Source organism: Megalobrama amblycephala, linkage group LG12 (assembly GCF_018812025.1).
Source record: "Megalobrama amblycephala isolate DHTTF-2021 linkage group LG12, ASM1881202v1, whole genome shotgun sequence".
Classification (NCBI taxonomy): domain Eukaryota; kingdom Metazoa; phylum Chordata; class Actinopteri; order Cypriniformes; family Xenocyprididae; genus Megalobrama; species Megalobrama amblycephala.
The window spans coordinates 525,115-553,081 of NC_063055.1; the positions used below are offsets into that span (position 1 = coordinate 525,115).

Consider the following 27,967-nt stretch of genomic DNA (forward strand, 5'->3'; position numbering starts at 1 on the left):
TCCTGGGTCAGATGTAACAACCCAGCGTTTGGGTAGTTTTTGTGTTACCAGGTCCTGGCTCAGACGTAACAACCCAGTGTTTGCGTAGTTTTTGTGTTACTCAGATCCTGGGTCAGATGTAACAACCCAGCGTTTGGGTAGTTTTTGTGTTACCAGGTCCTGGCTCAGACGTAACAACCCAGTGTTTGCGTAGTTTTTGTGTTACCAGATCCTGGGTCAGATGTAACAACCCAGCGTTTGGGTAGTTTTTGTGTTACCAGATCCTGGGTCAGATGTAACAACCCAGCGTTTGGGTAGTTTTTGTGTTACCAGATCCTGGGTCAGACGTAACAACCCTGTGTTTGCATAGTTTTTGTGTTACCCAGATCCTGGGTCAGACGTAACAACCCAGCGTTTGGGTAGTTTTTGTGTTAAACAGATCCTGGGTCAGATGTAACAACCCAGCATTTGGGTAGTTTTTGTGTTACCAGATCCTGGGTCAGACGTAACAACCCAGTGTTTGGGTAGTTTTTGTGTTACACAGATCCTGGGTCAGACGTAACAACCCAGTGTTTGGGTAGTTTTTGTGTTACACAGATCCTGGGTCAGACGTAACAACCCAGCGTTTGGGTAGTTTTTGGTGTTACACAGATCCTGGGTCAGACGTAACAACCCAGTGTTTGGGTAGTTTTTGTGTTACACAGATCCTGGGTCAGACGTAACAACCCAGTGTTTGGGTAGTTTTTGTGTTACACAGATCCTGGGTCAGACGTAACAACCCAGCGTTTGGGTAGTTTTTGTGTTACACAGATCCTGGGTCAGACTAACAACCCAGGGGTTGAGTTATTTATCTCAGGATTTTTGCGCCCTCTTCAGGAGAGATCAGTGCAACTCCGTCAACTTGCTGCATGTCTTTTGTAAAATGGTTTGTGTACGTTTTATTTTATCTAAAAAATCATTATTGTTCTGTTTATCTTTTAATTTTATGCAAAGCAACATACAGGGGATTGGGATGTGAGTCACCTAAATGAGTGCCACGTCGGTCTTTTGAGGGAAACGCCTGATGCCTTGCATACAATTTTAGGATTTTATTAAAAAAAAGTTACAGAATACAAATACTCCGGATGTTAAAATATGTTCTCAGAACTGTACACTGATTATTTATGGACAGGTTATGGAGTCAGTCACAGCTATGAGTGAAAGACAGCGGTCTGAAGTTATCAGTTTCCCCGTCGAACGCGAGTCATCTCCGGCACGAGATCCAGCGCGGTTACGGTGGAAACAGCACAACAGAGACTGGTCCATTGAATTACTTTGAAATGTTTCATTTTTACTTCTCATATTTGTTAAATGATCTTAAATGTTGGCCACATGTATTAAAAACTATATAAAATATGATTGAAAATAAAGGAATTATCATGCAAACCAGTGGTTGAGTGGAGTATTTAAAAAAGGTTTAGAGGGTTTAAGTTCATCTGTAAACATTAATTCATGTATGAAGTAAAAAAAGAAAAAGTTAGCATTATAGTAAAAATGAACCCATTATGCTGGGTTAAATAACCCAATTTGCTGGGTAATAAAATTAACCCAACATGTGTTCTGTCCTTTATGTTCTTAGCCCTTAGGTTGAAAACAACCCAAATTGGTTTGTGTTTAATCTGCACTACATTCAGTAGGCTATTGATCAATATTAAGTTATATATCTTCAACACATTAAACACATGTACGGCTCATTTGCATTGACTATAATGATCTACATTGAATATTTAAATGTGTCGCTGTCATTCTGTCACATGGGACAGAGGGGGCGCACTAGAGCCTGTCAACATCACCCAGTCACACAAACTCTGAACACCTCATTTGCATTATTACTATTATTGCCATTTTATATAAAAGCTGTACTTGCAAGCAACAAACACGAGTTTGGCACTTTAGTATGATTAAAGCAAAACATCTAACTGTAGATAATTCTGCTGATGCTTTAATTAATAAAGTCTCACTGCAGTAACTCAATACTGAGTGGGGTTCGACCCAGATTGTTAACCACTACACCACAAGAACTCATTTCTGAGCCGTCAGTGAAGACGTCAGTGTGAAGCAGATCTGAAGATGCCATCAGTGAGAGACGCTGCTCTTTCTCCTGCTGTCTTCTTCAATTCAGTTCAGTGTCTGAAGCTTGAAGCGCTTTGAGTCGCTGCTGCTCGTGTCTTCATAATACCTGTAACACGTCCCGACAGAACTGAAGCTGGATAAACCGCAATCAGTGAACTGTATGAGCAACCAAACATCATCTTCATACATGATGGAACATGGTGAATTATTTGTCTGAAACCATAATGCATGTTGCCATTAACCATTTACTTACATGTATAACAACGCGTATTTTAGTCTGGTCTGTTTTGAAGCATCTTCCTCCTCATTTCTGTCTGTATGCACTGATCTCAGACCTGCAGGAAGTAAATATACTCACAGAAACGGCACATTCGAGCCAATTTCACAGGGTTTCCCAGTAAAAATTGAGGTTGGAGCCAATGATTAGAGCAGCCGTCAGCACTGAAACCATTACGGCGAGTCCTCCAGGGGCACCGTCTCTGAGATGAGCTCTGGTGCTTTACATGGCAGCGACCAGCAGTTTAATGAAGCGGCACTTGACCTGATTAAGGGCCCCGCGGCCCCTAGATTGTGTGCTTGAGAATAAACCAGATTCGAACAGGCACCAAATATAAAAGAACGCAAATAAAATATATGATTTTTAGGTCCTGCGTAAATAAACCAACATAGAACCAACATAAAAGAAGATTTTAGTGAATAGTTCTTAAAAGAACCATTTTTCTTCTTAGAATGAAGAACATTTAATAATATACACTCTTGAAAGATTAGTTCACTTAAGAATTAAAATTTCCTGATAATTTACTCATCCCCATGTCGTCCAAGATGTTCATGTCTTTCTTTCTTCAGTCAAAAAGAAATGAAGGAAAACATTCCAGGATTTTTCTCCATATAGTGGACTTCACTGGGGTTCAACGGGTTGAAGGTCCAAATGTCAGTTTCAGTGCAGCTTCAAAGAGCTCTACATGATCCCAGACGAGGAATAAGAGTCTTATCTAGAGAAACCATCGGACATTTTCTAAAAAAAAAATAAACATTATATACTTTTTAACCACAAATGCTCATCTTGCACTGCTCTGTGATGCTCCACGCATGACGTAATCATGTTGGAAAGCTCACGCGTGACGTAGGCGGAAGTACCGCGGTAGGGAGAAAAACTCTCATTTTCTTCTCCAACTTCAGAATTATCTGACATTGTTTTACTTTTTTTGTAAAGTCCGTTTGACTTGGTCTTTGCACGTTTGCTTTGTAAACACTTCCACCTATGTCACGTGTGAGCTTTCCAACATGATTACGTCATGCGTGGAGCATCACAGAGCAGTGCAAGATGAGCATTTGTGGTTAAAAAGTATATAATTGTTATCTTTTTGTAGAAAATGGTCGATGGTTTCTCTAGATGAGTCTCTTATTCCTCGTCTGGGATTATGTAGAGCTCTTTGAAGCTGCACTGAAACTGACATTTGGACCTTCAACCCGTTGAACCCCAGTGAAGTCCACTATATGGAGAAAAATCCTGGAATGATTTCCTTCATTTCTTTTCCACTGAAGAAAGAAAGACATGAACATCTTGGATGACATGGAGGTGAGTAAATTATCAGGACATTTTAATTCTGAAGTGAATTAATCCTTTAAAAATGAAGGTTTTTTATTGGCATGAATAGTTCCATCAAGAAGGAATCTTTCCATTGCATAATAGTGAGAAATGGTTTGGTAACACTTTATTTTACAGTGTCATTGTTACACGTTACATGTAGTTACTGTAGTAATAACTATAAATTATGCATAATTACATGCATTTAACCCTAAACCAAACCCTCATCCTAACCCTATTCCTATAGTAAGTACATGTAGTTAATTATTATTACTCTGTACTTAAATGTGTAATTACACTGTAACACGGTCACCTTAAAATAAAGTGTAACCAATGGTTCTTAATTAAATTGTTCATCACACTAAGAAAAATGGTTCCTCTAAATGGCATTACTGTAAAAAAAAAAAAACTTTATTTTTAAGAGTGTAAAGAAACGTTTTCCACTACAAAGATGTTAAAAGGTTCTTCGCCACAAAAAGCCAATGAAGAACCTTTATTTTTAAGTTTCTGTTGTTTTTTTACATGGCAGAATTTTTATTATTTATTTCAAACGTTTTTAGAAAACCAACCAAAACCAGCAGAAACTTGGAAAGTCTTGGAACAGCTAATGTTTCAATGTGCCAAATCACTTATAACTGCAATTGTTCATCTTAAAGGTTGAAGAACTAGTCTTTTTATATTTCTCCCCTTCTGTACATTAGTATCCAAACGGGTGTGTTCTTCTATTTTAGATTATGTGTGTGTGGCACATCGCATTTTTTTGTTTTTTTTTTAGTAAATTCCTCAGACATTGCGCGCCGTGACACGCGCACGCGCGCCCTGGAGGAGGAGCGTCATACAGGAAGACGCGCGCGCCACTGAACCCGCTGATTCTCTTCAGTCAAATACTCGCTCACATCCATATTCAGAGATGCCTCAGCTCTGGCACGCGTTTACTCTCCTTTATTTGCCGTTTTTAGGCAGCGCCATTGATTTTAAAACGCGGAGGGGACCGCAAGTGACGGACAAGGTGAGACGCGCGTCCTGCTGCGGCATTTTCTGTCAACCGAAGCGCGACGCGTCCTGCAGCATCACAGCGAGAACCTCAAAACAATCATCCATCCACACAATCATGAATTAAACCTGCGGTGCATCTCTGTTTTAGTCTTTTACGCGTTGACAGATCGTTGTATTGTGCGCATGCGTGTTTGTAAATGCGTCTCTTCATTCCGTCTCACATTATTAATATTAATACAGGGTGAATTCAGGGTAACTGGGACACTTTTTCCAAGTAATCTCAATGGCAAAAACTGTCCCAATCACCCTGAATTCACCATATCGAATACTTTTTAAAGTTTAAAAAAATCTATATATATATTCTGCTTTTTTCTATACACACACACACACTATTGATGTATATAAACCACATATATACACACAGTGCTAAACTCAGGTGTATTGTGCTCTTCATGCTGCAGGTGTTTTTTGACATCACTGTCGGAGGACACGAGGTTGGCAGGATCGTGATCGGTCTGTTCGGAGAAGTCGCTCCTCTGACCGTGCAGAACTTTGTGGCTCTTGCCACAGGAGAGGTAGATCTCACATCATACACACATCTGTGAAAATACATCAGATCCACTGACTGACGACAGGCTAACACTGATCCTCTCTTCAGAAGGGTTACGGGTACAAAGGCAGCAAGTTCCATCGTGTTATCAAGGATTTCATGATCCAGGGAGGTGATTTTACAGCTGGAGACGGAACAGGCGGTGAGAATAACACTTTCTTCATATTTAGGATGTGCGTTGAGCTTTAGGAATGAAAATCTGTTGATTTACTCACCCTCATGTGAGTCCATAGACATATGACTTTCTTTCTTCTCTGAAACACAAACAGATGTTTAGGAGAATGTGCAAGTAAAATGGCTGAGGTATGTTTTACATGGATCATTTGGAATGAATCTGGTCCAATTTCAGATTCTGAAAGTTGTTTATGTGAACACAAAACTTCAGCGCATGTGCAATACCGGACAAAAAACACACAATGATGTCATGTTTAATTGTAGTTTAAGCCTTGATGACTTGATGAAAAGCTGACGTATATATCAGAAGAGCTTCCACGATAACAGGGAACATTCTCAAAATGTTCTCTCAAAGTTATGAAGAAATACTCTTCCAGTAATGTTAATAAAAGTATTTTTTTAGAATTGCGAGTTATAAAGTCAGAATTGCGAGTTATAAAGTCGGAATTGCGAGATATAAAGTCGGAATTGCGAGATATAAAGTCGGAATTGCGAGTTATAAAGTCGGAATTGCGTGATATAAAGTCGGAATTGCGAGTTATAAAGTCGGAATTGCAAGATATAAAGTCGGAATTGCGAGTTATAAAGTCAGAATTGCGTGATATAAAGTCGGAATTGCGAGATATAAAGTCGGAATTGCGAGATATAAAGTCGGAATTGCGAGTTATAAAGTCAGAATTGCAAGATATAAAGTCAGAATTGCGAGATATAAAGCCAGAATTGCGAGTTGTAAAGTCAGAATTGTGTGATATAAAGTCAGAATTGCGTGATATAAAGTCGGAATTGCGAGTTATAAAGTCAGAATTGCAAGTTATAAAGTCGGAATTGCGAGATATAAAGTCGGAATTGCGAGATATAAAGCCAGAATTGCGAGTTGTAAAGTCAGAATTGCAAGTTATAAAGTCAGAATTGCAAGATATAAAGCCAGAATTGCGAGTTGTAAAGTCAGAATTGCGTGATATAAAGTCGGAATTGCGTGATATAAAGTCGGAATTGCGAGATATAAAGTCAGAATTGCGAGTTATAAAGTCGGAATTGCGAGATATAAAGTCGGAATTGCGAGATATAAAGTCGGAATTGCGTGATATAAAGTCGGAATTGCGAGATATAAAGTCGGAATTGCGAGTTATAAAGTCGGAATTGCAAGATATAAAGTCGGAATTGCGAGTTATAAAGTCAGAATTGCGTGATATAAAGTCGGAATTGCGAGATATAAAGTCGGAATTGCGAGATATAAAGTCGGAATTGCGAGTTGTAAAGTCAGAATTGCGAGATATAAAGTCAGAATTGCGAGACATAAAGTCGGAATTGCATGATATAAAGTCAGAATTGCGTGATATAAAGTCAGAATTGCGAGATATAAAGTCGGAATTGCGAGATATAAAGTCAGAATCGCGAGATATAAAGTCAGAATTGCAAGTTATAAAGTCAGAATTGCAAGATATAAAGTCAGAATTGCGAGATATAAAGCCAGAATCGCGAGTTGTAAAGTCAGAATTGCGTGATATAAAGTCGGAATTGCGAGTTATAAAGTCAGAATTGCAAGTTATAAAGTCGGAATTGCGAGATATAAAGCCAGAATTGCAAGTTGTAAAGTCAGAATTGCAAGTTATAAAGTCAGAATTGCAAGATATAAAGCCAGAATTGCGAGATATAAAGCCAGAATTGCGAGTTGTAAAGTCAGAATTGCGTGATATAAAGTCAGAATTGTGTGATATAAAGTCGGAATTGCGAGTTATAAAGTCAGAATTGCAAGTTATAAAGTCGGAATTGCGAGTTATAAAGTCGGAATTGCGAGATATAAAGTCGGAATTGCGAGATATAAAGTCGGAATTGCGTGATATAAAGTCGGAATTGCGAGATATAAAGTCGGAATTGCGTGATATAAAGTCAGAATTGCGAGATATAAAGTCAGAATTGCGAGTTATAAAGTCAGAATTGCGTGATATAAAGTCAGAATTGCGAGATATAAAGTCAGAATTGCGAGATATAAAGTCGGAATTGCGAGATATAAAGTCGGAATTGCGTGATATAAAGTCAGAATTGCGAGATATAAAGTCAGAATTGCGAGTTATAAAGTCAGAATTGCGTGATATAAAGTCAGAATTGCAAGATATAAAGTCAGAATTGCGAGATATAAAGCCAGAATTGCGAGATATAAAGTCAGAATTGCGTGATATAAAGTCAGAATTGCAAGATATAAAGTCAGAATTGCGAGATATAAAGCCAGAATTGCGTGATATAAAGTCAGAATTGCGAGATATAAAGTCAGAATTGCGAGATATAAAGTCGGAATTGCGAGATATAAAGTCGGAATTGCGTGATATAAAGTCAGAATTGCGAGATATAAAGTCAGAATTGCGAGATATAAAGTCAGAATTGCGAGTTATAAAGTCAGAATTGCGTGATATAAAGTCAGAATTGCGAGTTATAAAGTCAGAATTGCGTGATATAAAGTCAGAATTGCAAGATATAAAGTCAGAATTGCGAGATATAAAGCCAGAATTGCGAGTTATAAAGTCAGAATTGCGTGATATAAAGTCAGAATTGCAAGATATAAAGTCAGAATTGCGAGATATAAAGCCAGAATTGCGAGTTATAAAGTCAGAATTGCGTGATATAAAGTCAGAATTGCAAGATATAAAGTCAGAATTGCGAGATATAAAGCCAGAATTGCGTGATATAAAGTCAGAATTGCGTGATATAAAGTCAGAATTGCGTGATATAAAGTCGGAATTGCGAGTTATAAAGTCAGAATTGCAAGTTATAAAGTCGGAATTGCGAGTTATAAAGTCGGAATTGCGAGATATAAAGCCAGAATTGCGAGATATAAAGTCGGAATTGCGAGTTATAAAGTCGGAATTGCGAGTTATAAACTATGAGATTATTTATGATTGAAAAAATTTAAGAGTTTACATATTTTATTTTTTTCTGTTGATCAGATTATTTCAGGTCTTCACATCCAGTCGAGCTCAGTCGGATCAGTTGAGGTGTTTATATGAAGGATTTTCAGTCTGAGCCATCAATCCTATTATATACATATTATTTGGGTGCATGTAAACATAGCTAGTGTAGAACACCATGTGACTCCAGTCATGTGATAGTTCAGAAACCCTTGTTAGTAGTGACACCGGTGGCCGTTAAGTGAACTGCAACAGCAACTTACTGTGAAACTTTTAAGTTTCGTTACAAGCTGTTCACACACTGGCAATAAAAAAGAAATATGTGAAAATTCGTACAGATAGCTCCTTTAAATAAACATTCACTTAATGTGACGCGTATTTAAGAGGTGTAATATAATTCCTCACACAAAACTCTGTAATTATCTGTAATGAATAACGACGGCAGAGACTCTTATCCTCAGTTGTGTGTTTCAGGTAAAAGCATCTATGGAAACACATTTGCGGACGAGAACTTCAAGCTCAGACATCTGGGCGCAGGTTGGGTCAGTATGGCGAACGCCGGGCCCGACACCAACGGCTCTCAGTTCTTCATCACTTTAGCCAGAGCGCCGTGGCTGGACGGCAAACACGTGGTGTTCGGCAAAGTCTTGGAGGGGATGGTATGATTCCTGCAGAACACACACACATTTAGGGCCATATGATTTCAGACAGAAACACAGAATCCAGTCATGAAAATGGAATTTTGGATAAATAAATCAAAAGTATTGCTGCACATTTAATCATATGGAGATATGGACTCTAGTGTCTGTGAATTTTAAAGCCTAAAAAGACTATTAAATGGGTTATGACATGGATTTTTTAAATTATTTTAATATGTTCTTTGAGGTTCACTTAAAATGTTAATAAAGTATTTATGTATTATGTATGTGAAAAAACAATTATTTTCAACCTTCAAAAACTCAAAGGTCTTCACTGCAACCCGCCAAAATAAAAAGTTCGGTTTAACTTGAAATTGTGACAGAAAAATATTACTATTGTACAGTAGAATGCAATTCTTAAATAATAATAATAAAATTATTAAAACTTTAATTTTAAAGGAATAATCACAACCCTGACACTAATAATCACAATCATCATTTTTATTGCATGTTTTATTTTTTGTATTAAATCAAAAATCCAGAAAAAAATTAAAACAGAATTTCTGAAAAAATAATTTCACAGGGTCCTATTATTGTTCAATAAATAAATAAATAATTAAGTTGATACAATTTTAGATATGATTTTTAATTATTAAAATTTAATTAATGGAATTAACAGAATTTGGAAAAAAATAAAATAAAACAGAATTTCTGAAAAAATAATTTCACAGGGTCCTTTATTTATTGTTCAATAAATAAATAAATTATTAAGTTGATACAATTTTAGATATGAAATTTAATAATTGTATTTAATTTTCTAATTTTATAAAATTTAATTAATGGACCATTAAAATGGAATCCAGAAGAATTAAAAAAAAAAAAAAACAGAATTTCTAAAAAAAAAAAAATTATAGGGCCATATTATTGTAAAAAAAAAAAAAAAAAAAGCAATAAATTAATTTGTTAAAGTTTTAAGAATTCATTTGATTAGACATGCTTTTTAATTATTACAATTTAATTAAACCATCAAAATAGAATCCAGATGAATTGAAACAAAAAAACAGAATTTGTAAAAAAAAGAAAAGAAAAGAAAAGAAAAAAAAAGGGCCCTAAAAATGTAATTTAACAAACAACAATTTTCCAATGATTTCTATTAATTAAGCTTTTTTATTTAACCATTAAAATCAGGAAAAATAAAAATTGAAAAAACTATAAAAAAGATGTTTTTTGGGATGTTTCACATAACATCTGTTTCCTACAGACACAAAGACAGAGTGAGTGATGTCACTACAGTAGTAAACCAATAGCAGCGCTGCGAGCGGATGACATCACTCATCAGCGGTGTGTGTGTGTGTGTGTGTGTGTGTGTGTCTCAGGCTGTGGTTCACACCATTGAACTCCAGGACACGAACGATCGGAACCTGCCGTACACCGAGTGTGTGATCGTCAACAGCGGGAAGATCAAGGTGAAAGAGCCTCTGGTGGTGGAGGTGGAGGGATGGTGAATCACTGACGCTGTACGTCTGTCTGATTTATGCTTCATGTCAATATCTTCATATCGGAGTTCTGCTGTGACTGTATTTTCCTCCATCGTATCGTCATTAGATTATTGTCTAACCACTATGCAGGCATTTTTTGTATCATATCAGTCCATATGTGACGCGATCTAATGTGTAACGCCAACTCTCTCCTCACTGCGCAGCACTTTATGATCTGCTGTAGGAGTTTAACTGCAGAAATCAACACAGTGTTTATTATCATCTGCAAGTGCCATAAGAGACAGACTTGAATTCTGTTCGAAATCTTGACCATTCGAATTATCACTTTAAATTTTGTTTCAAATGACATTTAGATCTGTTAAAATAAGCTGTATTTAAATGTATGTAAATTTGATTCATTTTGACCTTGTAGTGTGATTTGCATTTTTATTTAGAAACTAAATGTATGTACTGTATGTATGTTTTTATCAATATATGTGTGTGTGTATTATATATAAATATACACACACACACTAACGCTTAAATTTTAGAGGTCAGTAAGAATTTTTAAAAAATAAATTAATACTTTTATTCATCAAAGATGCATTAAATTGATCAAAAGTGACATTTAAAATGTTACAAAAGATTCTATTTCAAATAATTGTTGTTCTTTTGAACTTTATATTCATCAAAGAATCCTGAGAAATAAAATGCATCACAGTTTCCATAAAAATATGATCTGTTTTCAACATTGATAATAATCATAAATGTTTCTTGAGCAGCAAATCATCATATTAGAATGATTTCTGAAGGATCATGTGACACTGAAGACTGGAGTAATGATGCTGAAAATTCAGCTTTGATCACTGAATATAAATTATATTTTACTATATATTCACATAGAAAACAGCTGTTTTACATTACAAAAATATTTCACATTTTTACTGTATTTTTGATCAAATAAATGCAGCCTTGCTGAGCAGAAGAGACTTTTGAATTGAGTTTGTATATATATATATATATATATATATATATACACATTACACATACACACACACAATGGGTATCAATATTTAGTATATACTGTCTGAACAATAAACCATATTAGTTCTATCAGTTATAATTTGCTAAACACAAATATGTTTTGTATTCAGTTCCTAAAGTGAACATGAAAACATTTTACCTCCATTTCATGTTGACTTTATGATTGCTGCGGTCTCAAAATAAAATACTTTTCTCCTGAATGTGATTATTATCCTTTATTTCTGTGCAAAATCCTGATCTGAACACCATGTGACTGTTCATCTCACCTTGTGTTTCCATGTTGTGATGATCCAGACGGCAGGAGATCAGGAACAGGATTCTGTAAATTCATGCAAACACGATCCTTCATCCCAGCGAACAGGGAACGCTTTCTCAAGGTTCTCTCAAAGTTATGAACAAACGTTAAAAATAGAATGCTATCTGGTCTTTAATAATGTTCTCAAAACATTAACAAAAACATTATACATACATTTTTTTCTGAAACATTTCAGTTGGAAGTTCATGTAACGTTTTTTTAAATGTTACTACTTGTTTCGGAATGTTCAGAAAACATTCAAAAGTAACGTTCCCATAACGTTAGAAGAATAATAAAATGGAAATGTTCGCATAAGTTTTATAACATCTGAAAAGTCTATTGTTTTATTTGTGATAATAGTGTGCAATTGAGCAACATAATTTTTGGCCAGAAATTAAGAACACATGCAATGTTTGATTTTTTCTGTGCATTTTGCATAGTAACCTGTAGCTGTAGTTTGACTTCAGCCGTAGTTTGACTCAGAAACGTGAGGTTAAAGCAGCACAAACTCACAGATCTGCAGACGTGACGGCGCTGACGTCTCCGCTGTGACCTGTTACAACATCTCCAGCCAACAAGTGCAGCTCCGAAGAGCTCCGGGAGGGAATTTCAGCGAGACGCACAGAGCCGCTTTGGAAAATAGCAGCGAATCGATGGAGGAGCCGTCCGGAGCTGGAAGTGTGTCCGGCGTGGAGGTGAGCGGAGATGACAGGCTTCATTATCAGCAGAGCTGGAGTCCCTGAGGAGCGCTCCTGCTGCATGATGGGACAGTTCGCTGGAAAGGTCAAGAGCAGACAAATCAGTCTGGCAGAAACCATCTGAAACTGCGGCTGATAGAGCCGGCAAACAATGATGTTCTTCCTCAGTGTTTCTGTCTCGTTTTCCAGCACAAATATCTAAACAGTCTTAAATCAAAATTTACTGGAGAAGAAAAATGAAAGGAGAATAAATATCTGCCAATGGAGAAAAATAAACAATTTAAAGGGAAAACAAGACTCCGTTAGCAGATATTTGTTCTTGTTTTAAGCACAAACTCACTTCATTTTGATTCAGACTTAATATCTTCAGGAACATTATTGTGAAAAGTGCGACTGAATTTAATCCTGTTTCTATCAGATCATCAGTGTTGACTTCACATTAACTGAAACAAGTAATTGCAGTCGGTTTATGTGCTCCTCTAACGTTTAAACGTAATCTGCTTTTATATAATAATGTCAGCGTTGCATATTGATTCGGAGGGCGTTTGAGCGCAATAAAGTCTCTGGCCATCTCCGCTGACAAGCGAATCATTTACAGATCTCCTCTCAGTTTCTGCCGTATTGACGTCCCTGTAATGACACGTCTAACCCTGTGTAACTCTGACAATTATTACCCAGAAGCTCCCAGTCCTGCAGGTCTTTACAATTAGAGCCGGAATCATCATGCTGACGAATCTGACACCTCGACAGACTTCTGCTTCAGTTCATTTCACACTTACTGATACACTCACACATACTTTTTAATATCAAGTGTTACATTTCAGCAGTTTTACGCACACTACTGGTTGAAAAGTTTGGAATAATTACAAATTTTTTTATTCAAAAATGCAGTAAAAAAGTGAAATATTTTTGTAATGTAAATCAGCTGATTTCTATGTGAATATATAGTAAAGTGTAATTTATATCCTGTGATCAAAGCTGAATTTTCAGCATCATTACTCCAGTCTTCAGTGTCACATGATCCTTCAGAAATCATTCTGATATTCTTAATAATAATAATAAAAAGCAAAGATATGACATAAAAAGTATGCAAGGTAGTACAACTAGATCTCTTTTATTGAATCCAAATTATATTTTTCTACATATAAAGGTATTTCAAAGATGTTGAAGTGTCAAAAGGTCATTCGGTTTAACCGTCCAAAGGCCAATACAGCCGTTTCATTTGTGATTAAAATATCTTAAAATGTAATAAATGTATATATTTTTTATTTTATAACATCATATATCAACATAGTGCAAAATAGTATTAAAATTATGTGTAGAAGTCGTTGCTTCGTTATGAGAAAGAATGTCCGGAAAAATGAATTTCATTGATGTCATTTCGGAGAAACCAATATAAAGGGACCATTTTGGATCAAGTCATGTGGTAAGTATCATGTGACAGGATGTGACATCATTCAGACACCTGCAAAGGAGCACATGGTTGTGAAACAAAGTAACTAACTCTCTCTTAACTATTTGATAAATTCATGTTTTCACTTGATCATACGCATGTCCCGAAACATCAGGTCATTCGGTGCAACCGCTATAAAACATGGAAAATGTTGCAATATTTTAAAAACTTGTACTAAATATAAAATGTTTGATTGTCCTTTTGCTAGATATCAGCTTGAAAATATCATCATTCGGTATAAACAAAAGTGTCATTCGGTAAAACTGAAATTTTAGTTAAACTGAACAACTTTTTTGGTGACAAATTTTGTCCGTCTTGTAAAAAATGACAAAAGCAGAGTTAATTGATTATAAAAAACACATAATCTCACTGTTAACACTTAATAAAACTTCAAAATTAATTATATCTCCATTATGTTTATTTACACTTTTAAAAACCTTATTCGTCAATGACCCAAAAATGCCTGTTCAATTTTAAGCATCTATTCTGAATAAAACTATTAATTTCTTTAACCCCAAACTATCACTGTTTTCAACATATCATCATATTAGAATGATTTCTGAAGGATCATGTGACACTGAAGACTGGAGTAATGATGCTGAAAATTCAGCTTTGATCACTGCATATAAATTACACTTTACTATATATTCACATAGAAAACATCTGATTTACATTGTAAAAATATTTCACATTTTTACTATATTTTTGATCAAATAAATGCAGCCTTGGTGAGCAGAAAACACACAAAATATGTGCAGCCATTGAATTATATAGTGCATATAAAAGCATCATTAAAATTACAATCAAGATTCGTTTGCAGTGCAAAAATCTATGAACCTTCAAATTGTGACTTTAAACATTATTCACGGTGAACAAGTCATGGAATAAAAAGCCCAAATTCAGCACAGCCGAAGCAATCGGCTCTAAAAATGTGTCCGCGGCCCCAGAAATCAATATCGCCGTCTCTTTACTCGGAGAAGACACCTGCTGGACAGCATTGATCGTCCCTTCAAGCCCTCTCAGCGGCTTCCCGCTACGCGTCACCAATTGTCTGCCTTTTTCTCTTTTGCCCGTTAAAATATGGTCACAAATTTACAAAAGGGACTTGTTCTCTCCGACCCCGGCGAGGTACCATCACTCAGTGGAAAAACATTGTGAAAATATCAAAGGGAAGCGCGCTGCGACAGGGGAGAGGTATAAACAGCGTAATGATTTCCCCAGAGTTTCTGCCAAGAGCCGGTGTCACCCGAAAGAGGAGTAAATGGTGACATATCCTCACTCAGGATCCCGGGGAAATCGAACACTGACATTCTTTTTAGGGCCCGAGCTCCTCATCAGCCAATTACCGCGGTAAGCGGAGAGCGAGAACGCCGCGGCCCTTCTGAGATTACGACCGCGCAACGCTGCCAAAACAGCCTCGACCGCGCCGGTGCCCGGAGGAACTATTTATAAATGAACTCAAGCCGCTTCAGATCAAACGCCCTCGAATTTTTCCAGCCAAAAGACAAAGGAAAAGAGAGCGATGCTTCCAGTTGACAAAAAGCCCTTAAACGCCCTGAAACGCTGTTGACAGAGTTTAGTCGCGCAGGATAGATGAACGCAGTTAGGCCGCTGATCAGGGCAATGTTTAATCATTAAGATAAAGTGTTCACGCCGGAGCCGTTGTGGTAAATTTATGCATAGCGCCACATTCATCACGGCCTCAGAAGCCAGAAAAGAAAGTGTTGCTTAATAAATCAGCCGGTTTGAGGCGGGACGGAGAATCGCCCGCTAACAGCTGTTTGAATAAGCCACTGCATATTCCCAGCAGCACTAATCATGCTGCCGGTGGTCCGAGAGCGACAAACGTGCAGAAGTTCGGTCTGGGGGCAAATGAAAACAGATTGCCGTGTCTGAAGATCTGATGCTCTGGAGAAGCCCTCGATATGGCAGTTTTACAGCCGGCCTCTCTGTATTTGTCTGGATAATGTGAGCTCTCCTCTCTCGGATGTGTGGGAAGGGCTCGTTCTCGGCTCCCTCTGAAACTAATTAGCGCTGAAGGCCGGGGCTCGGGGAGCGCGGTGACGCAGAGACGGTGGAGCCGGTTCGCGGCTTCAGAGGAGCAGTCACCCCTGAAACAATGGATGCCGCGGCACGGCTAACCTGATCGCGGCATCAGCGGCTCATTATCGCCGGATAACCGTATGATGATTTCCAGTCAGTCACTCGGCCGCTCGTTCGTGTTCGTTCGGGTTAATAGCCGAAGCATTCACTCATCATTCACATCATTTACTCACCTTCATCATGTCACTACCACACTCTTCTGTGGAACACAATTAATACAATTACAGTAATAATATTTGTATAAAAATGGTATTAAACAGCAATACTACATTGGTGCATATCAAAAAGTCAGTCATCCTTGTGTTAATTTAGTAAAAAACAAGCCTTTGTTGTTTAATTTGATTTTTACTGTATTTTTCATCAAATATTTGGAATCCACTTACCACTCTTTAGTTGAAATGATGGTCCCTTTTGCCATATGAATGTACTGAACCCTATAAAGCCACTGTATAATATTTCAAACACAAATTTGTAAGGCCTCTAAATTGTAAAACTTTGCTGTCGCACACAATCTGATTGTCTTTTAGTGTGGTTGTACAAACGTCCTTTAGCTCGTGTCTTTCTGCTGTGAAATCTGCACTGATTTTTATCAAGTAAACATGAGAATAAGTTTGAAGCAGGTTTACTTGATTATCCAGACATCATCCAAAAATCAAATAAGATCATCTCTCAATCATTATTGTTATTGCATTGTATTATATGTTTTAAAACTAGAGCTTTAATCATTAAACTAAGCATTTAAATATCATCTTACAAAGACATACTATTAGTGCTGTCAAAGTTTATATTTAATATTTTCAGTTAAATTGCATTAAAAATATTTACACAGCATCTGTTTTCTCCATCATAATTTGGCTAGTGTTACATTATATGATCACGCTCTTATTCACACAAATGCTTTTAAACCATTTAAGCGCCACAAGACAAACGAGAACGCGCTGTGAATGTCATGTCATGTGACACACACACGACTCGTGTGCACAGAAAGACACACGCCAGTATCAAGTTCTTTTTCATGCTTGAATAAACAGTACTTATGAGTATTCTCATAAGAACGGTCTTAAATAAGTTAAATAATGTCTTAAATGAACTTAAAGAGCTGTGAGGAAATGAGATGCGCGTCATGCAGCTCTTAAAGTGACAGCAGCCTAATAAACCAGTTACTGTGATGTCTGTTATTAATGTTCACCAAAGAACAAAGAAAACAGAGACAATTGTAGCTTTAATAAGGATTAATCTATATTTCATTTTATATTATATTTCATAGTTATACTGTAATGTTGAATGTCTATAGTTCATGTTAAAATTCAATTTCATAGATTCATCAGTACAGTATTAGTATTAGTGATACTGGCCTTCATTCATAAAAAGAAAAGCAAAAAAAGGTACAAATTTGTACGACCTCACTCGTACGAATTCATACGATTTGTCTAAACCCCAGTGACGGGTAGGTTTAGGGGTAGGTAATTCGTACGAATTCATACGAATTTGGCAACTCGTAAAATATGTACGATTTGGCAAAAAACATACGAATTCGTACGATCTCATTTGTACGAATTCATACGATTTGTCTAAACCCCAGTGACGGGTAGGTTGAGGGGTAGGTCATCCGTATGAATTCATACGAATTTGGCAACTCATAAAATACATACAATTTTGCAAAAAACGTACAAATTCGTAGTATCCCACTCATACAAATTCATATGATTTGTCTAAACCCCAGTGACGGGTAGGTGTAGGCGTGGGGTTAGGGGTAGGTAATTCATACGAATTCATACGAATTTGGCAACTAGTAAAATATGTACAATTTAGCAAAAAACATACGAATTTGTACGATCTCATTTGTACGAATTCATACGATTTGTCTAAACCCCAGTGACGGGTAGGTTTAGGGGTAGGTAATTCGTACGAATTCATACGAATTTGGCAACTCGTAAAATACATACGATTTAGCAAAAAACGTACGAATTTGTACGATCTCATTTGTACGAATTCATACGATTTGTCTAAACCCCAGTGACGGGTAGGTTTAGGGGTGGGGTTAGGGGTAGGTAATTCTTACAAATTCATAGGAATTTGGCAACTCGTAAAATACATACGATTTAGCAAAAAATTTACAAATTTGTACGATCTCATTTGTACGAATTCATACGATTTGTCTAAACCCCAGTGACGGGTAGGTTTAGGGGTAGGTAATTCTTACAAATTCATAGGAATTTGGCAACTCGTAAAATATGTACGATTTGGCAAAAAACATACGAATTTGTACGATCTCATTTGTACGAATTCATACGATTTGTCTAAACCCCAGTGACGGGTAGGTTGAGGGGTAGGTCATCCGTATCAATTCATACGAATTTGGCAACTCATAAAATACATACAATTTTGCAAAAAACGTACAAATTCGTAGTATCCCACTCATACAAATTCATATGATTTGTCTAAACCCCAGTGACGGGTAGGTGTAGGCGTGGGGTTAGGGGTAGGTCATTCATACAAATTCATACGAATTTGGCAACTAGTAAAATATGTACAATTTAGCAAAAAACATACGAATTTGTACGATCTCATTTGTACGAATTCATACGATTTGTCTAAACCCCAGTGACGGGTAGGTTTAGGGGTAGGTAATTCGTACGAATTCATACGAATTTGGCAACTCGTAAAATACATACGATTTAGCAAAAAACGTACGAATTTGTACGATCTCATTTGTACGAATTCATACGATTTGTCTAAACCCCAGTGACGGGTAGGTTTAGGGGTGGGGTTAGGGGTAGGTAATTCTTACAAATTCATAGGAATTTGGCAACTCGTAAAATACATACGATTTAGCAAAAAATTTACAAATTTGTACGATCTCATTTGTACGAATTCATACGATTTGTCTAAACCCCAGTGACGGGTAGGTTTAGGGGTAGGTAATTCTTACAAATTCATAGGAATTTGGCAACTCGTAAAATATGTACGATTTGGCAAAAAACATACGAATTTGTACGATCTCATTTGTACGAATTCATACGATTTGTCTAAACCCCAGTGACGGGTAGGTTGAGGGGTAGGTCATCCGTATCAATTCATACGAATTTGGCAACTCATAAAATACATACAATTTTGCAAAAAACGTACAAATTCGTAGTATCCCACTCATACAAATTCATATGATTTGTCTAAACCCCAGTGACGGGTAGGTGTAGGCGTGGGGTTAGGGGTAGGTCATTCATACAAATTCATACGAATTTGGCAACTAGTAAAATATGTACAATTTAGCAAAAAACATACGAATTTGTACGATCTCATTTGTACGAATTCATACGATTTGTCTAAACCCCAGTGACGGGTAGGTTTAGGGGTAGGTAATTCGTACGAATTCATACGAATTTGGCAACTCGTAAAATACATACGATTTAGCAAAAAACGTACGAATTTGTACGATCTCATTTGTACGAATTCATACGATTCATCAGTACAGTATTAGTATTAGTGATACTGGCCTTCATTCATAAAAAGAAAAGCAAAAAAAGGTACAAATTTGTACGATCTCATTTGTACGAATTCATACGATTTGTCTAAACCCCAGTGACGGGTAGGTTTAGGGGTAGGTAATTCTTACAAATTCATAGGAATTTGGCAACTCGTAAAATATGTACGATTTGGCAAAAAACATACGAATTTGTACGATCTCATTTGTACGAATTCATACGATTTGTCTAAACCCCAGTGACGGGTAGGTTGAGGGGTAGGTCATCCGTATGAATTCATACGAATTTGGCAACTCATAAAATACATACAATTTTGCAAAAAACGTACAAATTCGTAGTATCCCACTCATACAAATTCATATGATTTGTCTAAACCCCAGTGACGGGTAGGTGTAGGCGTGGGGTTAGGGGTAGGTAATTCATACGAATTCATACGAATTTGGCAACTAGTAAAATATGTACAATTTAGCAAAAAACATACGAATTTGTACGATCTCATTTGTACGAATTCATACGATTTGTCTAAACCCCAGTGACGGGTAGGTTTAGGGGTAGGTAATTCGTACGAATTCATACGAATTTGGCAACTCGTAAAATACATACGATTTAGCAAAAAACGTACGAATTTGTACGATCTCATTTGTACGAATTCATACGATTTGTCTAAACCCCAGTGACGGGTAGGTTTAGGGGTGGGGTTAGGGGTAGGTAATTCTTACAAATTCATAGGAATTTGGCAACTCGTAAAATACATACGATTTAGCAAAAAATTTACAAATTTGTACGATCTCATTTGTACGAATTCATACGATTTGTCTAAACCCCAGTGACGGGTAGGTTTAGGGGTAGGTAATTCTTACAAATTCATAGGAATTTGGCAACTCGTAAAATATGTACGATTTGGCAAAAAACATACGAATTTGTACGATCTCATTTGTACGAATTCATACGATTTGTCTAAACCCCAGTGACGGGTAGGTTGAGGGGTAGGTCATCCGTATCAATTCATACGAATTTGGCAACTCATAAAATACATACAATTTTGCAAAAAACGTACAAATTCGTAGTATCCCACTCATACAAATTCATATGATTTGTCTAAACCCCAGTGACGGGTAGGTGTAGGCGTGGGGTTAGGGGTAGGTCATTCATACAAATTCATACGAATTTGGCAACTAGTAAAATATGTACAATTTAGCAAAAAACATACGAATTTGTACGATCTCATTTGTACGAATTCATACGATTTGTCTAAACCCCAGTGACGGGTAGGTTTAGGGGTAGGTAATTCGTACGAATTCATACGAATTTGGCAACTCGTAAAATACATACGATTTAGCAAAAAACGTACGAATTTGTACGATCTCATTTGTACGAATTCATACGATTTGTCTAAACCCCAGTGACGGGTAGGTTTAGGGGTGGGGTTAGGAGTAGGTAATTCTTACAAATTCATAGGAATTTGGCAACTCGTAAAATACATACGATTTAGCAAAAAATTTACAAATTTGTACGATCTCATTTGTACGAATTCATACGATTTGTCTAAACCCCAGTGACGGGTAGGTTTAGGGGTAGGTAATTCGTACGAATTCATACGAATTTGGCAACTCGTAAAATACATACGATTTAGCAAAAAACGTACGAATTTGTACGATCTCATTTGTACGAATTCATACGATTTGTCTAAACCCCAGTGACGGGTAGGTTGAGGGGTAGGTCATCCGTATCAATTCATACGAATTTGGCAACTCATAAAATACATACAATTTTGCAAAAAACGTACAAATTCGTAGTATCCCACTCATACAAATTCATATGATTTGTCTAAACCCCAGTGACGGGTAGGTGTAGGCGTGGGGTTAGGGGTTGGTCATTCTTACAAATTCATAGGAATTTGGCAACTCGTAAAATATGTACGATTTGGCAAAAAACATACGAATTTGTACGATCTCATTTGTACGAATTCATATGATTTGTATAAACCCCAGTGACGGGTAGGTTGAGGGGTAGGTCATCCGTATGAATTCATACGAATTTGGCAACTCATAAAATACATACAATTTTGCAAAAAACGTACAAATTTGTAGTATCCCACTCATACAAATTCATATGATTTGTCTAAACCCCAGTGACGGGTAGGTGTAGGCGTGGGGTTAGGGGTAGGTAATTCGTACAAATTCATAGGAATTTGCCCACTCGTATAATAATTACGATTTAGCAAAAAACATATAAATTCATACGAGGTCGTACGAATTAGCCACCTCGTAAAATACGTATGAATTGCCGTGAGATTGGGTTGCAATTTCATCTTACTTTTTGTCCATATAAATATCAGCATCTGCAGCAAATTGCCAGTTTGGGGCTCTGAATAAAATGAAGCTGTTTTTTCCTCCATATTCTCACTAATATCAGACTATATGAGCCATAAAAGCCTGATGGATCAACACAACACATGCAAAGTTTTTTTTTTTTTTTTTATTTTGTTTGAAGGTTCAATAAACTGTTCCATTTCAAAAAGGGATTTTCTGACTATGACTCCGTCACCCAGCCCTAGTTAACAGTAAAGATGCCATTTTATCAAGCGTTCGTCAAATCACGCGACGAGCTGCCGCCGGAAACTCTGACGAGTGTTGGGACACTGAGCGGCCTCTGATGTTTCTAGGAAGGCTTTGGGACGGAGCGGGAGTGGACAGGCCCGTCCTCCAGCCTTCAGGACCGGATCAATAGCAGCTGAATGCCATCTGCTTGGGGCAGCAGAACGCCAGCGCAAGCCCGCACCATGCATCTTCCACTATTGAAAGGTTATTTTTATGCAAGTAAACAATTCATCCTCTGGTCTCCACGCATTCTGCTCATTTACCCGCTCCCGGTCGATAGCATATGCAAAACGGTCGGGGAAAAAAAATTGAATCCTAGGAGTGAAGCTGATGCCCAGGTGACAACTAATCGATTAGCCTCTCCGCGAAACTGTGACGTGCGGTCAGAGTGTTTTATAGCCGCTCATGCAAATCCAAGCCCCAACAACACAATTCTCCAAGCGCTCCTGAACTCTTTAACCGCTCCGAGAGGGAGATAAGACAGTCAGCGAGGGGAGAATCTACTTTTTAGCTTCAATTAATGACACCGGCGCGCCCGTCTCGCTCCTGTTTTTCGGCCGAACTGGAGGACAGACGTGTCTGATGGGATGATGATGCCGTCCGGGGGAGACGCGGATATTTCCAGCGCACGCTCCACCGGCCGCGCCGAACCTGTTACGGCTCCGCGGGGGATTGTTCGGCTCTTATTAGATTTTCTGCAGTCCAGCTATTAGTGATAAATGTACTGCTGCATTCACTGTCAAGTTAATCAATGCTGCCAAAGTTTTGTTGACCTAACAGCAATCTATAAAGCAAACGCGCTCCATTTTTTACCCTGCCCGAACCGTGACAACTCTGTCGGCCCCTCGCTGCTCTGATACTCCTTCAAAGAGGCCGGCGCTTCACTTGAAGGGCTCTCGGCAAATTGAAATACTGTCTTTAAAAGCGGGGCAATTGCTGTGACGCCTCGCCTGTCAAAGAAATTGTTTAAAAAACCAGAGTCGCTCAAACAGATCCAGTTTGATGGTTAAAACACTGGCAAATCGATAACTTCACAGATGATAGAACGTTGTCAAGTGTTAAAAAAAGCCCCATTTTCTTTGACAACAAACCCCTTGTTTTCAACAGCTGTAGCGGTGAAGAGACGAGCGCCGTGAGATCGAAAGGACTGTGAGAAGATGAAATAAGAGCCCGAGCTCAAATGTATGGTTCTGTCAGCAGCCGTCCGCTGAAACAAATGACCACCGCACACTTTCAAACGCAATTATGGCCTTATGAAATATGAATTTGCATTGATTTTTCCCAGCGTTTCCCATGATCATTCAGGTCTGTGCATGAAATACTCGCAGTATAAATTATGAAAGCGAGCTGACGTCACTGCTCCACAAAAATACGTTCCAAGAACGTTTTGCTAAAATTACGAAAACGTATTTCTTATTTCTGCTATTATTATTATGATCCCCCCCCCCGCCCCACGGATGGACAAAACTAACGGCTGGTCCTTCACAGGGACCACAATTACTGCTGAGAGGGAGACGGAGGGCCGTAACCCGGCTGGAGAATACTGATTAACCTTTTTCAGGCCGTTGACAAATGAATTGCATCAACCGTGTGCGACAGCATTTATCACTGCCCGACCACACTTAGAGTCCCGACCGGCCGCAGCAAAATAACAGGCTTGTGCTAATAAAACCGAGCTGCGTGCCACAGCGCATTATGTCACCGGCTGAACCGCCTGACATCCGTCTTCTTTGATCCGGCACAGAAAACCAGAAGTCGCTTTCAGAGTCGTTGGATGTGAAAAAGACACAAATGCATCAACATAACACCAGCTGTGCCAAAAAATTTGTCTTGTTTTCCAGCACAAATATCTAAATCTTAAATCAAGATACATTTATAATGGCTGAAGATATTAAGTCTTGTTTACTGAAAAATGAAGTGGATTTATGCTTAAAACAAGAACAAATATCTGCCAATGGAGTCAGAAAAATAATCTTAATTCAAAGCGAAAACAGGATTATTCCAGATGCCGAGCAATCCATGCATGAAATAAACACTAAAAAATGTGAAGGTATTTTGTTTCAATTTCTTAATAGTTTTTAATCAGTTATGTACTTTTGGGTTTTATGTTACATCTTCTGTTGTTTCATGAATGTTTATTGCATTATTCAAGTGTCATGTGTGTTACCATGATGGGATTTTGTGTGCATCTTCTATATACTGATGAACTTATTCATGGTCAGTATATGTTAAAGGAACACTCAAAAAAAATGCTGGCTTAAAACCAACCCAAGTTGGGTTGAAAATGGACAAACCTACCGATTAAATAAAACTGTCCAGCAGGTTGGGTAAACATTTAACCCAACCGCTGGGTTAAAACAACCCAATTGCTAGGTTAAAACATCCCAATCGCTGTGTTAAAACAACCCAAATGCTGGGTTAAAATGACCCATTCACTGGGTTAAAACATCCCAAATACTGGGTTAAAACAACCCATTAGCTGGGTTAAGACTACCCAATCGCTGGGTTAAAACAACCTATTCATTGGGTTAAAACAACCCAAATGCTGGGTTAAAACATCCCAATCGTTGGGTTAAAACATCCCAATCGCTGGGTTAAAACAACCCATTAGCTGGGTTAAGACTACCCAATCGCTGGGTTAAAACAACCTATTCATTGGGTTAAAACAACCCAAATGCTGGGTTAAAACATCCCAATCGTTGGGTTAAAACATCCCAATCGCTGGGTTAAAACATTCCAATCGCTGTGTTAAAACAACCCAAATGCTGGGTTAAAACATCCCAAATGCTGTGTTAAAACAACCCAAATGCTGGGTTAAAACATCCCAAATGCTGGGTTAAAATGACCCATTCACTGGGTTAAAACATTCCAATTGCTGGGTTAAAACAACCCAAACGCTGGGTTAAAATGATCCATTCACTGGGTTAAAACATCCCAATCGTTGGGTTAAAACATCCCAATCGCTGGGTTAAAACAACCCATTAGCTGGGTTAAGACTACCCAATCGCTGGGTTAAAACAACCCATTCGCTGGGTTAAAACAACCCAATCGCTAGGTTAAAACAACCCATTCGCTGGGTTAAAACAACCCAATCGCTAGGTTAAAACATCCCAATCGCTGTGTTAAAACAACCCAAATGCTGGGTTAAAACATCCCAAATGCTGGGTTAAAATGACCCATTCACTGGGTTAAAACATTCCAATTGCTGGGTTAAAACAACCCAAACGCTGGGTTAAAATGATCCATTCACTGGATTAAAACATCCCAAATACTGGGTTAAAACAACCCATTAGCTGGGTTAAGACTACCCAATCGCTGGGTTAAAACAACCTATTCATTGGGTTAAAACAACCCAAATGCTGGGTTAAAACAACCCATTCGCTGTGTTAAAACAACCCAAATGCTGGGTTAAAACATCCCAATCGCTGGGTTAAAACATTCCAATCGCTGGGTTAAAACAACCCAAATGCTGGGTTAAAACATCCCAAACACTGGGTTAAAACAACCCAATCACTTGTTTGCAAATTACAGTTTTATACTGTAAAATTTACAGGGTATTATTGTAAATATGTTTACTTTTTTACTGTACTTTTTTTTTTTTACTGAATTTTTCTGGCAACAATAGCTGCCAACATTTTTTTATAAAAACAACAAGGCTTTTCTTTTTACACTGAATGTATTATAAAATGTAACATTTTGCAGTTTATTTAGTAATTGTTTAAGGCCATTTAAAGACATTTTTTTCTCAGATTTACGCAATTCACGTGGGTCATACTTTTCATGTGAGAAAATACATAAATCTGTATAAATACAGAAAAATCCCATCCCTGATATTTGTACTGTAAAACAAGTCAAAAATACTGAGGACGAATCATTCACAACTGCAAACGCCTTTAATAATTGCAGTAAAGCGCTGCTCTAGTGATGAACGGTGTGACTGTGAATCATTTTGGCTGAACAATCCACAAAAGGTCACTTATCTGACACGTTACAGTGCCATTTGCATTTGGCCGTGCATTTATTGACCTCTACGCTGAGCGTTTGCCATTAATGCCTTTCTGGGTGTGATGTGTTCACTCAGCAAACGCTGCGACGGTCAATTAACAGAGATCTCTAATTGCACCTCTATTCAACGAGCCTTCCGTTATTATGCGTCCGTTACCGTCGAGGAGCAAACTATAATGAGGAATTAGAGGCAAACGGCCGTACAAATGATGATACAACTCGTACACAACGCTCATCAATTTCCCCTGTTTGTTTTCTGCTGTATTTCTGCCGCTCTGAAAGCGCCGGCTAACAAGAACAAAGCCTCCCGCACTCGTGTCCACACACATTTTGGGGAAATAAGCCCAATCGGGTGCGAGGGAGAATTATTTTTCTTTATTAAGTGACCCGTGTCCCCGGAGATACAAAAGAAAGCAAACAATTAATCTTTTCCTATTGGTTGGGTGCAGAACAGGCTCGGGACGGGATGAAGGCGGTCCGTACCTGTGGAGGGGTAATTAGGCCCGGCCTGGGGAATAAATGGATTCCAGCTTCAAGTGTGCTGAGCTTTCAGCCCGTGACAGCGAGCGCTTTCACCCCCACAAATAACATCTCCGCTGGAACCATCACCTATGACCAAAAACAGCAGAATAATTAACAAGATTCAATGTATTAATTGCTGCGAGCCATTAAAAATGGCCAGAGAAGGTGCATTAATTGCTGCTCCTAACAAAGTGTTTAATCAAATTAAGGCGGGACGTTCTGTTCACAGTTGGCTAAGCAGGAAAAGCTTCTGCCAGCCTGGAAAAAAACAACCAACATTATCAATAACGCTGCGAGCCGTTCCAATAAGCTTTCTTTGTTTTAACACTTTAACTGATCGTGTGTTTAACTCTTGCGCTCGTGAACCCAGCTTTAGGAGGGAAGAAACTCAATCAGATTTCTCTGGAACATATCGGTTATTATTAGTGGGATATTAAATATATACTGATGTTGGATATGTAATTGTACATGCTTATTTCTCCCATACACTGCAAAACATGATGCTCTTCCTCAGTGTTTCTGTCTTGTTTTCCAGCACAAACATCTAAACATTCTTAAATCAAGATACATTTACTGCAGAAAAGACTATAAAACTGAAAAATATAAGTTTTATTAAGTGTTAACAATGAGATTATGTGGTTTTTATAATCAGTTATCACTGCTTTTGTCATTTTTTACAAGATGGACAAAATTTGTCACCAAAAAAGTTTAACCAAAATTTCGGTTTTACCGAATGACACTTTTGGTTATACCGATATTTTCAAGCTGATATCTAGCTAGCTAGCAAAAAGACACTCATCAATTTTATATTTAGTACAAGTTTTTAAAATATTGCAACATTTTCCATGTTTTATAGCGGTTGCACCGAATGACCTGATGTTTCGGGACATGCGTATGATCAAGTGAAAACATGAATTTATCAAATAGTTAAGAGAGAGGTAGTTACTTTGCTTCATGACCATGTGATCCTTTGCAGGTGTCTGAATGATGTCACATCCTGTCACATGATACTGACCGCATGACTTGATCCAAAATGGTCCCTTTATATCGGTTACTCCGAATGACATCAATGAAATTCATTTTTCCGGACATTCTTTCTCATAACAAAGCAACGACTTCTAAACTTCTAACTATTTGATAAATTCATGTTTTCACTTGATCATACGCATGTCCCGAAACATCAGGTCATTCGGTGCAACCGCTATAAAACATGGAAAATGTTGTAATATTTTAAAAACTTGAACTAAATATAAAATGTTTGTCCTTTTGCTAGATATCAGCTTGAAA

The 27,967-nt window shown here is 37.7% G+C and overlaps 1 protein-coding gene across 1 annotated transcript; it reads left to right on the top strand.

Annotated features, from left to right (window-relative positions):
- Window positions 1-4,457: 4,457 nt before the first annotated feature.
- LOC125280076 (peptidyl-prolyl cis-trans isomerase C) lies at window positions 4,458-10,982 on the top strand (the record flags this gene model as incomplete). The annotated part of the gene is made up of 5 exons (XM_048210388.1): window positions 4,458-4,688; window positions 5,137-5,250; window positions 5,334-5,427; window positions 8,837-9,021; window positions 10,377-10,982. Coding segments are annotated over 5 exons (753 nt in total), but the record flags the coding sequence as incomplete, so codon positions are not given.
- Between the last annotated feature and the right edge of the window lie 16,985 nt (window positions 10,983-27,967).